The sequence below is a fragment of the Dromiciops gliroides genome, chromosome 5 (assembly GCF_019393635.1).
Source record: "Dromiciops gliroides isolate mDroGli1 chromosome 5, mDroGli1.pri, whole genome shotgun sequence".
Taxonomy (NCBI): domain Eukaryota; kingdom Metazoa; phylum Chordata; class Mammalia; order Microbiotheria; family Microbiotheriidae; genus Dromiciops; species Dromiciops gliroides.
In genome coordinates this window covers 58,816,944-58,830,457 of record NC_057865.1, presented here as the reverse complement: position 1 = coordinate 58,830,457, position 13,514 = coordinate 58,816,944, and the positions used below count along the sequence as shown (strand labels likewise).

General features: G+C 37.3%; 1 protein-coding gene across 7 annotated transcripts in view; it reads left to right on the top strand.

The window, feature by feature from the left end:
- The window catches only part of NEBL (nebulette), a 506,719-nt gene that overhangs the window by 417,086 nt on the left and 76,119 nt on the right, over positions 1-13,514 (top strand). For 2 of the 7 annotated variants that reach the window (XM_043966342.1, XM_043966337.1), the window contains exons 15-16: positions 8,857-8,961; positions 11,850-11,957. The exons of the other annotated variants lie outside the window; for them this stretch is intronic. In XM_043966342.1, coding sequence (XP_043822277.1) covers positions 8,857-8,961; positions 11,850-11,957 — 213 coding nt within the window. The remainder of the gene's footprint in view (positions 1-8,856; positions 8,962-11,849; positions 11,958-13,514) is intronic. 7 annotated transcript variants of the gene reach the window in all.

The window sequence follows — 13,514 nt, the reverse complement described above, 5'->3', positions numbered from 1 at the left end:
ATTAAAAGTACAAAGACTCTTTTTTGGAGAGAGAATTCCCATTTTGCTTCCTTTCTTTCCTCTGCTTTCTAATTTTCCCAACTGAGTCTCAATGTACTTTTATATAAATGAAATATCAATAAAAGTCTATCTAGAGGCTCATTTTGCTCTTTTCCCCATGATGCAGCTTGTTCATCTGAATCCACTTATGGCAAATGTGTGAAGCAATAAACCAATATGTTTTATAGGTACATTATAGGAAAGATTTTTTAAAATAAATTCCTACCCAAATATTTCTGACATATACTAATCTGGACGCATCATTTTTGCCTCTTGCTTTAGACATCTAGAACATTCAGACCCTTAAAAAAAAGTATTCCTGGTTTTCATTATGTCCATCAGTAGTTATGTAAAGGGGGTTCTAAGAGCCCCCCCTTTTCAGAGATAACCCTTCTAAGGAGACAAGCAGTTAGTTGAGCTCTTTTACATGACCTTCAATGTATCCATGCCTCTTTGTTATGAACCATATTCTTTTTAAAAATTAATTAATTAATTAATTAAATACATAATAATAATATTTTTTTTTTGCGGGGCAATGAGGGTTAAGTGACTTGCCCAAGGTCACACAGCTAGTAAGTGTCAAGTGTCTGAGGCCAGATTTAAACTCAGGTCCTCCTGAATCCAGGGATAGTGCTTTATCCACTGTGCCATCTAGCTGCCCCCTATGAACCATATTCTTTTTTTTTTTTTTTTTTTTTTTTTTTGCGGGGCAATGGGGGTTAAGTGACTTGCCCAGGGTCACACAGCTAGTAAGTGTCAAGTGTCTGAGGCCGGATTTGAACTCAGGTACTCCCAAATCCAGGGCCGGTGCTTTATCCACTGAGCCACCTAGCCGCCCCCATGAACCATATTCTTAAAAGAGAACAAGAATGATAGAAAAAAAATGCATTTTGGATGAAATACATGGTACAGATGGAAATACTTGTCTTACACTGCCATGGTTCTGATCAAGAATTTTAAATTCTAATTATAATTTTTAATATGTAATGATAACCAGACTCTTCAGTCATGAAGGACACCCTCAGCTTTAGAACATCCTGATACTGGTTTTGGTGAAGAGTGCTAGATTTGGAATGAAAGAAGCCAGAAATTCATATGCTAGCTTTGTCACTACTTCTATGACCTTGGGCAGATCATTCACCCTCTCTGACTTTGTGGCGGAGACCTAGCCATTCTATTAGAAGCTTCTCGCAAGTAAGGATTATATCACTGATGTTTCAGCAATACTAGCTAGTTGCAAGGGCTTCTATAAGCATCAGTTTTCCCATCTGCAAATGAACAATTAGTTTATTTGTATGAAGTGTCAGCAAGGGATAATTTATTAATTTGCTCATTGTCCTTTAGGTCTTTATTCTGAAATATCCACCTGTCATTCCCATTTTCCCAGATAAAAGTATTATCTGCCACAGCTGTGTGTGCAAACTATTTGGCTTCTAAATTTTAACATAAAATCAATTGGAATTTTGTTTTCTTTAAAAACCAAAACAACCCTTTTCCATTATATCTGCATCAAATAATATATTAATATTTACTGGGTCCTTGCTATATTTCAGATTAATATTGGAGATACTACTTGTAATGACATACTTACTTTGGGTTCATTCATTCATCATCTATAGAAACCCATTTGAGGGCAGAAATCTGGAAATCCTCTCTCCTCCTCCTTCCGTTCCTCTCTCCCATCCTTTATTCCTGCTTTCTTGCCTTCCTGCCTCCCTTCCTTTCTCCCTCCTCTTTTCCCCACCTTCTTCCCTCCATTCTTCCCTTCGTTCTAACATCCATTCCTTTCTCTGTCCTTTTCTTCTTCCCTCCCTCTTTCTCTATCTCCCTTCCTTCCTTCCTTCCTTCCTTCCTTCCTTCCTTCCTTCCTTCCTTCCTTCCTTCCTTCCTTCCTTCCTTCCTTCCTTCCTTCCTTCCTTCCTTCCTCCCTTCCTCCCTTCCTCCCTTCCTCCCTTCTTCCTTTCTTTCCTTCTTCCCTCTCTCCCTCTCTGTTGCTCCCTCCCAGCCTCCCTCCCTTCCTTCTTTCTTCCCTCCCTTCCTCATTTCCTTCCTTCTTCCATTTATCTCTCATTTCCTGTCTTTTTTCCTGCCTTCTTTCTTTTCTTCCTCCTTTTCTCCTGCCCACCTTTCTCTCTTTCCCTACTTCTTCCTTCTCTCTTCTTCCCTCTTCCTACCTTTCCCTCTATCTCCTTTCTTTGTCTGTCTTCTGTCTCTGTCTCTTTTTCTTTATTTATCCAGCATCTACCAGAGTGCCTGGAACAAAGTATATTCTTACTCTATCCTTGCTGTATCTACTTCATGTGTTTTGGGGATCACATGAACAATTGTGTACATAGTTCACTGCAAACTTCTAGTCTATAGAAATACTCACAATTATTATTACAATGCAGGAAATGAAACATAAAGAACTGTTGACAGACCCTAAATTAGATCTCAGTTCTAAACCATATTGTCATGTCATTTCCTCTAAACCCACAGATGTGGAATTCCATAGATGTTATCGACTCTTTGCCTCTTTCAATTCCATTTGCTTATTCCTAACTCATAGCCATCCTTATAAAAATCAGTAAAATTCTATTCTTTGAGTCTTCTACTTCAGTTCATTTTTTTTTTGCCTTCAAACAACTGTTAAACCATCCCCAGTAACTTTACTTCATGTCATACAATCTTGTGACCTGGGTTTTGTTGCAGGGTGCCAAATTTCTCTTACATAAATGATTCTATGATTAATTAATATAAGAATACATTTAATTATTACTTTGGTCAGAAACTGAGTTTGGACAGATCTGGGCATAAGACGGAGAAGGATTGGGTTTCACTTATTTTAAGGTGAATATAACTTTATATCCCATTCATAGGTCAAATTTATCAGCTGTAGGGACATAATTCTAAGGACCCACTAATAAGCATTTAATAAAACTTTTGCCTTGTGCCAGGTTCTGTGGATGCAGAAACATAAGTGAGACAGTCCCTGCCCTCAATGAGATTACATAATAGAGACAAGTCTTACTGTCATTGCTGTATATGTCCATATGCTTTTAAGTGAGTTAATATTTACAATAACGGTCAAAGGCATAAATTAAGTTCTTGTTCATAATTAACCTTGAAAGTTTAATGTTGCCTTGTCTAAGGGACACATACTGTCTTGCTCCTTGGTTTTTTCCAGGGGAAGGTAATGACTGTTGGTTTTGATTTGCTGGTGTGGAATGCTAGACTTGTGAAACTCACACATATCTATGGAGTGCAGTCCTTTTAATTTATTTTAAAACCTGGTACCTAATAGTTTGTAAACAAGGTGTAATTTTCTAGATAAAGAAAGGAAAGATTTGCTTGTTTGAAGTGTCAACAAAGGATAATTTATTAGTTTGCTAATTGTTCTTTAGGGCTTTTCTCAGAAATACCCACCTGTCATTCCAGGTTGCCCAGATAAAAGAATTAACCAGTTCAGCCGAGCATATGAAACAGTCTTAGTCTCTTGTTGACTTTAATAAAAACAAATTGAAGTTTTATTCTTAAAAAAAAACCTCATCCATTACAATTCTACCAAAATATGCTAAATATGTTTATATTCTACAAAATGCAGGATTTTTTCATTAAATTGATTTTGATGATGAACTTCATTGACCTTGATGTAAATCAGAGGTCCTTACCCATTCTTGTGTGACAGAGCCCTTTCACAGTCTGTTGAAGTCTCTGGACCTCTTTTCTGAATAATATTGTTTTAAAAAACATAATTGGAAGATATTTTAAAATTTCAGATATATCTTAGTGAAAAGAAAGATGTATTTTTTTTTCCATGCAAGTTCACAATCACCCTGAAATCTATCTATGGATCCCTTGATGGTCTGTGGATTCCAACTAAAGAACCTCTGATTTATAAAATCATTGTCCCATCTTAATATGGGAAAGATATAGGATTATGGGGAGTGAAATTAAATGCCCTTTTGTATGCAAAATATATTACAATGAATTTCATGATATTCAGTTTGAGTTTCTTGGGTTTTATATTTTTATGGGGAAATTTTGTTTCTTTTTTAGGAAAATAGGACTAAACATTTAGTTTATGCCACAGTTTGATATAAATAGGGTTTTAGGGATTATTTTTTTCTGCAGCTATCTATGACTCCCACTAGGAGGCATCAGAGACTTAAATATAGAGAATTTAATACAATGAAAAGTTCTTTGTAGTTCCAGAAAATTGATGTTTTTTAGGCATTTCTGAAAGTCTTTAGAACTAAAGTTGATAATTATTTTGGGAGCAAAGCTTTCATTGTGTGTTTGCTTTGTCAGTTGTGTTAACGACAATCTCATAAGTTTGAAGTTTTAGGAAAAAGCATTTCATTCAGTTAATTCAGCAAGGAGATATTAAACATCTACTGTGGTAGGTGCTGAGGAGACAAAGAAAAAAAAGAAAAGAAATAGATCCTGCTGCCCTCAGAGAGTTTTCATTCTTGGTGTGGGTTGAGTGCAAGGATAATGATATTTACCCAACTCATTTGACCCAACTATAGTCAAAGTAAAAACAAAGTATTTGGGGGAGAGGGGCACATTAACAACTACAGTATAGGATTCCTGGACCCTATCATACTTGAGGTGAACCTGGAGGGTGACTTGAAATTATAAGAAATGGTAGTGAGGAGAGAGGGCATTCTAGGCCTGTGCAGAGGTAGAAATGTGGCAGTTGGATTATTGTGTATACAGAATGGCAAGTAAGCCAGCTTAGCTGCAACTCTATAGGAAAACAATGTGAAATCAGTGTGGTTGGGAAAAATAGTTTGTAACCACCTTGTGGAGGACTAAAGTGCAAAACAGAGGAGGCTATTTTTTTCCTTAGGGTTGATATAGATCCTTCAAAATTAAAGAAGGAAGGAAACCAGCATTTTAATAATCACCTGCTATGTGCCCTGTGCTTTGCTAAGTACTTTGCAAATAGTGTATCATTTGATCCTCATAATAGCCCTAGAAGTTACATGGCATACTATTAGGGGCATATTATGCCCCTTTTACAAATGAGGAAATTGAGGCAGGATGCAGTTAAGTGATTTGCATAGGGTTACACAGTAAATAATTGAAGCCAGATTAATCTGATTCCAGGCCCAGCTGTGGTCTATCTAATATACCACCTAATTTGCCTCTAGAGAGAGGCAAGTCATTGAGCTCATCAGTTAATCAATCAGTTAATCAACAGGAATTTACTTCATGGACAGAATCTACTGTAGTTTGTCACATACGGTTTATGATTATTTTAATTTTAAAAATAGATGGAATATGATAACTCCAAAGAACCTTTTAATCTTCCTAATTAGGGGAACCATGGCATAGTGGATAGAATTCTGGGCTTAGGGTAAAAAAAAAACAACCTAGTTCAAATTCTACCTCTGATATTTTGTATCTGTGCTTCCTTATTCAAGCCACTGAACTTGTATATGCCGCAGTCACCTCCTTAGGGCTTGTCTGTTAATTCATAGATGAGTTGTGCTCTCCTCTGGTGAAGGTAATTCCTACACTGGCAATTCCATGTACTAACGAAATGACACATCCTTTAGTGCATTTAGTGCATACAGAATTACATGAAATGATAAAGTAGTAGTGCATGGCATTTTCCACATTGGACATATTAGAGAAATTGAATATTTAGGTAGTTATATGGATTCCTAATTAGTGGAAGAGCCAAAATTCAGGACTAGGTTGCTTAATGTACTTTGTTGTCGAAATGTTTTAAACAATTTAAAAGGCTATAAGGTTAGCAAATGTATTTCCTGTGCATGTTATATGTGATGTAGCATTCTACTCACCACAAGGATACAAATGTAAAAACACTATGTTCTACTGGGAGATCCAATGTAAAAAATCACTTCCCAGTCTTCTCACACCTTACTCCCCACCTTGTAATCTGTGATCCAGTGATATTGACCTTACTGTTTCCTTCACACCGAACACTGTATATTTTCATTGTCTGTCCCCATGCCCAGAACTCCATTCCCCCTTATCTCCACCCCCTACCTTCCTGTCTTCCTTTAAGTCTCAGCTAAAGGCTTACCTTCTGCAAGAAGTCTTTGCTGTCCTTAATCTTATAGTCTTTACTCTTTGACTGCCTCCAATTTCTCCTGCTTCTATCTTTGTACATAGTTATTTGCATATTGTCTCCCTCATTAGGTTATCATCATCTTGAGAGTAGGGACTGTTTCATTTGTTTGCTCATTTGCTTGTTGAACCTTTCTTTATAGCCAGAGCACTAACTACAATACCTGGCATCAGTTGTTGTTGTTGTTGAGTTGTGGCAGATTATGAAAAGTTTTAAATGCTAGCCTGATGAGTTGTTAATTTACTTTAGAATCGATAGGGGACCACCAAAGCAATGAAATGATGCGATTACTCCTATTTTTAGATTGTCTGGGGAGCTTTATAAAGAGTACCTAAATGGGGGGGGGGCAGCTAGGTTGGTGCAGTGGAGAAAGCACTGGCCCTGGATTTAGGAGGACCTGAGTTCAAATGTGACCTCAGACACTTGACACTTACTAGCTGTATGACCCTGGGCAAGTCACTTAACCCTCATTGCCCCGCCCCCCCCAAAGTCTTTGGTTATTTTAAATAAATGTTGAAAACTATCTCTACATGTAACTGGAAAATAATAAAATCCTTCCACAATCTAGAAAAAAATAGTACCTAAATACCTCAGTTTTCAAGAAATTGATGGTGGGCTCATCTTTGTCTACAAGTTGGGGAGTTCCTTCTCTTCCAACTTCAAATTCCTTAAGGTCTCCTCTGTCCTGGTTCCTTTTGATATCTATTTCTGACTTCTCCATATACCAGGAACTGGTTCAGATTTATGATAATCTCCCTAGAGGAAGTCTCTTGGTTTTGCTCTGCCTTTTAGTAGTCAAGATCACTCCTTATCCTGAATGATTTCTCCAACAGTAATGTCACCGCATGCCTACCATGTTTGCTTTATCAATGTCCATGTGTCCTCTATCCAATCTGTTTTCCCATTCTCATATTTCATTCAGGACACCTCTCACAGTCACTCCTTTCTCTTCATACTCATAGCTTTCATTCAAGATCATTTCTGAATATTTCAGAATTATTCAACTGGTTGCTTCTAGATACCTGGCTTTCTTCAATTCTGTCTAGTCAGATGCCTTTATCCTCCTTTTAAGTAAAGTAGGCCACTGTCCAGTTATCCTACCCCTAGCTCAGAGGTTTCTCTTGAACTTTAATCAACCAATGAGTTTTCCTTCTTCTTTCCTTTGGTTTTTCCTTCCCTTCCTCCAATTACTTTTGTGCTTTTTCTATGAATCTATCCTTCACCAATTTAGTTCAACAAATTAAACATTTATTAAGCACCTTCTGTATGAAAAATAAGAGTGGATGGCAGTGAGAGCATTAGAGAGAAAGATTCTTCTTCTTTTTTCTGTTTTGTGAGGCAATGAGGGTTAAGTGACTTGCCCAGGGTCACACAGATGGTAAGTGTCAAGTGTCTGAAACTGGAATTGAACTGAGGTCCTCCTGAATCCAGGGTTGGTGCTTTATCCACTGTGCCACCTAGTTGCCCCTGAAAGAATGATTCTTAGTGTCAAGAGGACCTTGCTTCACATGTGGGCTCTATGATCCTCGGCAAATGACTCAACCTCTCTGTTCTTCTAGGCAACTCTGAGACCATAATTTCTAGAGTGGTTGATGATCTGCATTGGTCGAGGGAATTTCTTCTCTGGGTGTTCCCTTTAGCAATGAAATCACAAGTCTAGTACTACCCCACACCCCATCTCCTTCTAATGGACAGAACATGATACTATGAAAGGTTATAGACATTAAATTAAAAAAAAATGATTCTTCCCTTCATGGAGTTTAAAATCTTATAGGGCATTATTGTACACAATCCAGCCAGACATAATATAAATCATAGCCTGGGAGAATTGAAATGGAGACTTAAAAGAAATCTTTTAAAATTCACTTAAAAGAGTAGAACATTTAAAAAGTCTGACTATTCAATTATGACCTCTTTCTATTATTACTTAATATTATTGTAATTCTCTCTGGTGTATAATGTTTATGTTAGTAGTTAATGTAAAGGATTGACTACACAGAGGTGTCAAATTGCAGCCCGAGGGCCACAGGCAGCTGGCAAAACTCCCGAGTGCAGCAGAACCAGATTAAAATGTAATTGGGAAATGTTCAACAAAATAAATAAAAATACAATACAATATAGATAATATTAATTTGTGTTTTCCTAAGTTAATATGTGACCCACAGGAATCCTTTCTATTTGGATGTACCATTAGCAGATAATTCTTTCACATATACATACATAATACACACACACATACCTAAATACTTATGTCTGTGTCTTCATATGTGTATGTACATGGAAGGCAGTCAGGTCTGTTTTGGATTATAGACAGGAGATTTAAAGGTACAATGTGATGTTGAACCATATCTCCAAGTAATTAATCCCTATATATAGGCAGATGCTATTTGATGATGGTTCATTTCAATTCAGTTCAATATTTAATTGCTATTATGAATTAATTCCTTTTATTTTAAATGTTTGAAGCCTTTATAGCTTCCTGGTTAAACAGCTGACCTTTGATCCAAGAAGATGTCAGTCCAAGTCTTGCCTAGACATGTACTGGGTGGGTGACCTTGGGCAAGTGCCTTGACCCTTTAGTGCTCCTGCCATTCTCTAAGATTATCAGGTGCCTCTCTCTTTTGGTTGATGGGGTTTCTTCAAGTGGGAGTTTCCTAGCCTACCGAAATCATTAATCTAGTTCCTATTCTCTCCCCATTTTTAAAAAATGCATTTCCATATTCTCTATGTAGCATGAATATAAGAAGCTATTTGAAGAAAGCAAAGGAAGTTATCATTTTGAAACTGACACAGCAGAACACCTCCATCATAAAGGCAACACAGCGCTCCAGAGTCAGGTACAGATTTAACAAGATGCTTCTTTACCAAATTGAGATGGACTCGATCAAGGAGGTAATAACTCCATAAACAAAACAAGAACCATAGTGAAGACTTGCTGATGTTAGGATGGATTTGGAAAACACATACTCTTTGGAAAACCTCAAATGGCATTTTCTAGACTATTTTTTGGCAAATGCTTGGGCTCTCTTTAAATCCGTGGTTCAACATAGAACCTCCATATGTTCAATAAAGGTAGTTAATATTGATTTGTAATTGTGAGCTGTAGAATTCATTGGACAAGAGAAAGGGTTTAGGGTGCAACTAGTTGGCGCAGTGGATAATGTATCGGCCCTGGATTTAGGAGGACCTGAGTTCAAGCCTCAGAACCTTGACACTTACTAGCTGTGTGACCTTGGCCAAGTCACTTAACCCTAATTGCCCCACACCCCCCCCAAAAAAAACCAAAAAATCCCCCCCAAAACCAAAAAAAGAGCAAGGGCTTATTAAAAATTTCTCAGTTCAATCGCTAGCAGTATTGATAAAAGCTCATCAAATTAAAACCATGAAATATAAACAGCTAACCTTTTCTCGCTCCATTTCCTCATGTATAGAATGAAGGGTTTGGACTGGTAACTTATAATGTCCCTTCCAGTTTTGCTTATCATCTTATATGCAAGAGAAATAAAACTCTGTTTACATGGGAAGCATGTTTCTGCTCAAAACTGTTCTTCAGAAATTAAAACTGATCCTTTTCCAGGTTGTTGTAGATAGATATTTCTTACTGTGCTTCAGGTAAGGGTTTGGATAAGATGGTCTCTGGAGCCCCTCTTGAAACTAAGATTGTGAGATTCTATAGAATAATGAAATTGAAAACAATTTCACCTTCAGGATTGGGAGGAGCAAAATGTGTGACTAAATTCCTATGTAGGTCCTCCCCTACCACCATTCCCAAAAAGGAGAGATGCATTAGAAGGTCAAAGATTTAAAGTTCTAATGGAATTGAGTTCCAATTCTGTCACTAGCTGTGTAACTTGAGGCAACTCACTTGAACCTCAGTTTTCCTATCTGTGAAATAGTGATAATAATCCCTCTACTACCTGTCTCATCATGTTGCTATGATTAAATGAGTATGTATGAAAACACTTTGTCCCTATGAAGTACCATGGGAATGTAACCTATTATTATTCTCCACAGACTAAAAGTAAACCAAACTTTCATTCAAAAAACCCCCCCAAACACTGCTTTTTGGAGCACAAAACAATGTACCTTTGTAAATGGACCAGAGGAGACATTTTCCATTTCCCTCCCAGATGAGTTTAGTTAGAGAAATCCTTTGTCCAGAACTGCTGTGGAGTTAGAGATTGCTCTTGGGGAAAGGCATCATGGAGGCTTCTGGATATCTATTCAGTGTGCCCCCAGCCCCTTCCTTGGCATGTTTCTACAATAACTCTTTAGGGGAAATCTATGAAGAGGGCATCTTCTGCAGAGAATGACTATTTTTGCATGAGATCTTGTGTAAACCCATCTTAGCTCAGATTTAAGATCACTATAAATTTAGAGCTAGGATAGAGCATTATTAAGAACACTATGTGGTCTCTATAACATATCCTCTTTCTTTTCTCTCTCCCCCTCCCCGCAATGACATCAGAGTAGAGAATTAGGCTCATGTTTTCTTCCCTGTTATGTGATTTACTAATGTACTATTTATTAAAGTTTAGTGTGACCTAAAGGTTATGCTCATTGGTGTAATTTATGTTGGCAAGGGGTTATTTTGTACATGTCATAATATAAAATTGTTTCTCATGTCAAATCCTAAAAAAAAAATCCCAATATGATAAATTAATTCCTCCCTTGATACACTATCTGATATATAATTTCCTGAAAATGCCATATCACTTTCTCTTGGGATTTGGGGTTGGGATAGAGAACAATTTTATTTTTGCACAAATAAAGGACCCAAAGGGGACTTTTTAGATAACTAGAATTACTATAAGCAGATTTTATTTTATTTATTTTTTTTTGTGGGGCAATGGGGGTTAAGTGACTTGCCCAGGGTCACACAGGTAGTAAGTGTCAAGTGTCTGAGGCCGGATTTGAACTCTGGTACTCCTGAATCCAGGGCCGGTGCTTTATCCACTGCACCACCTAGCTGCCCCCCCAGATTTTATTTTTAAAAGATGATTCAATGATTTGTTTTCGATGTCAGTTAATTTAATGCTTACCCAGTGTGTTCACATTTTTTTTTCCGTGATGCCTTTCTATTCTATTAGAGGGGCAGTATGGTATAATAGAGGGAACATTGTCTCATGAGGTAGGATCTGAGTTTTAGTTCCCTATTCCATTCCCTCTCCTCATTTCCCACCTGCTGTGCTACCCTGGACAAATCATGTAACCTTCATGGGTTTCTGTTGTTTTATTCACAAAATAAGGATGCAAATGTTTGACCTTCTTGAGACTAGGGGTCTGGATTAGACAGGCAATATGTTATAACCCTAAGATCTATAATTGTATGCATTACTTAATTTTTCAGGTTTCTTTCGGCTTAAGCATTCTACGAATCTCAGAATGAGGGCAAATACCTAATTGCTTTAAACATAGATGATGGCCCAAATTCATTGGCCCTATTACCATATAATTTATTTATATGTTGCAATGTTCTTATTTTTCCTTTTCTTTATGTATTAGCTTTTCATATAGCGTTTTATTTTTCCTAGTTACATGTAAAGACAATTTTAATATTCTTTTTGTAACTGAGTTCCAAATTTTCTCCCTCTCCTCTTCCTAAGACAGTAAGCAGTTTGATAGAGATTATACGTGTGCAACCCTCCCATATAATATATGAATAATCTTTTTTAAAACAAAGAAATTGCCTTATAGTTTGTAATAGAAACTTTAAAAAATCTAGGTTAAGTACAAAGAAGAGTATGAAAAAGCCAAGGGCAAGTCGATGCTTGAATTTGTGGACACTCCATCTTACCAGGCTTCCAAGGAGGCTCAAAAAATGCAAAGTGAGGTTAGTAGTTTTAATTTTTTTGATTGGGGCACAAGATCCTTAGGTTGCTCATTTATCATGATGTCTACTGTAAGCTCTGACAGGTCCTAGCAAGCTAAAAAGGCTTCCACTCCATATCTGGAGATGGACTACATGTTGGTCATCTGAGGACCAGCGTAGCCAAGCTCACATGGGTCGGGGTGATGAATTTTTCCGGTAACTCTTAAAGGTGATCTAAGCTGCAGAGGGGTTGCTATCTCACCATGGGAAGGACTATGCAGAGATGAAACCACAGCTCATGGAAATGCAAAAATGTTCATGCAATTACATGTTGCATGGGCTAAGTCAGGAAGACCAACATTGAAGTTCCACTTTTAGCATATACTTACTGTATAATCCTAGGAAACTCACTAACCCTCTGTCCCCACCTGCACCCCCCACCCCTGCCTTACCTTTGTAAAATTCTTAGTTGTACTACAAGTGCTATTGTGACTTGATAGCAGGAATTTCCTCATCTGGAATTCCCTAGGCCACTGGTTTTCACAGCGTGGTCCTGGAACCACTGGGGTGCCTATGTCCTTTGTAGATGATCCATGAAGTCAAAACTATTTTCACAATAATACTGAGACATTTAAATTTCTAATCCAGTAAATTTCAATAGATGTAACCCACAGAAACAAAAACTCTTTGGGGACTTCTTTAAAAAGTTTGGGAATCATTGCTTTAGACCAAAGATTCGTAAACGGTGGGTTGCTACTCCATATGGGGTCAAGTAACTGAAGTTGGGGTTGCTAAAAATCAAGCAACAGTAAAAGGTTATGTATACCTATTTTATATGCCTATATACCTGGGATTGCATAAAAATTTCTCAGGTTAAAAGGGGTTGGTAGTAGAAAAAAAGTTTAAGAAGCCCTGATCTAGGGCAATGAAATCATATGTTCAGTCCAAAACCAAACAAACAAAACTCTATAAATAACTACATAAAAAAGAAAGCACACTTAATCCCCCTTTATTTGTATGCTGAATAACAACATTGACCAAATATTTGCATGAATTTAATTTTGTTTTAACTGAATTCACAAAATCAGCAAGTTTTCAACTTTGTATGGGTTTGGTCAATCAGTCAGAGGGCTTAATTTTTGAGGAAAATGACTGTAGATAAATGATTAAATGAAACATTTTATATAATAGATGTTTCATGGTTGGTGGATTGAGGGTCTTAAATTCCAGAAGACTTCCATTCCTGTCTTGCCTCCAACACATGCTCAACTACCTGTATGGCTTTGGGCAAGTCATTTAACCTGTGAAGTGCATCAGGCAACTATCTATAAGTTTGTAGTCCATATATGTATTTGCAGAAGGAATTTTTACACTCAAAGTTCCGCACACTAGTAAAATGACAATTCTCTCCTCACCCTAACTAAAATATTTCTGTAATGGCACCTCCATAATTCAAAGAACAAAGCCTGCATATAGACCTTATCCAGTGAATTTTTCTGGAAAGAGTGAAGCCCAGGTCTTTTATTGCACCCACACAGATTGTAGTGTTCTGGTTATAGGCACTGCAGCTCACCTGCC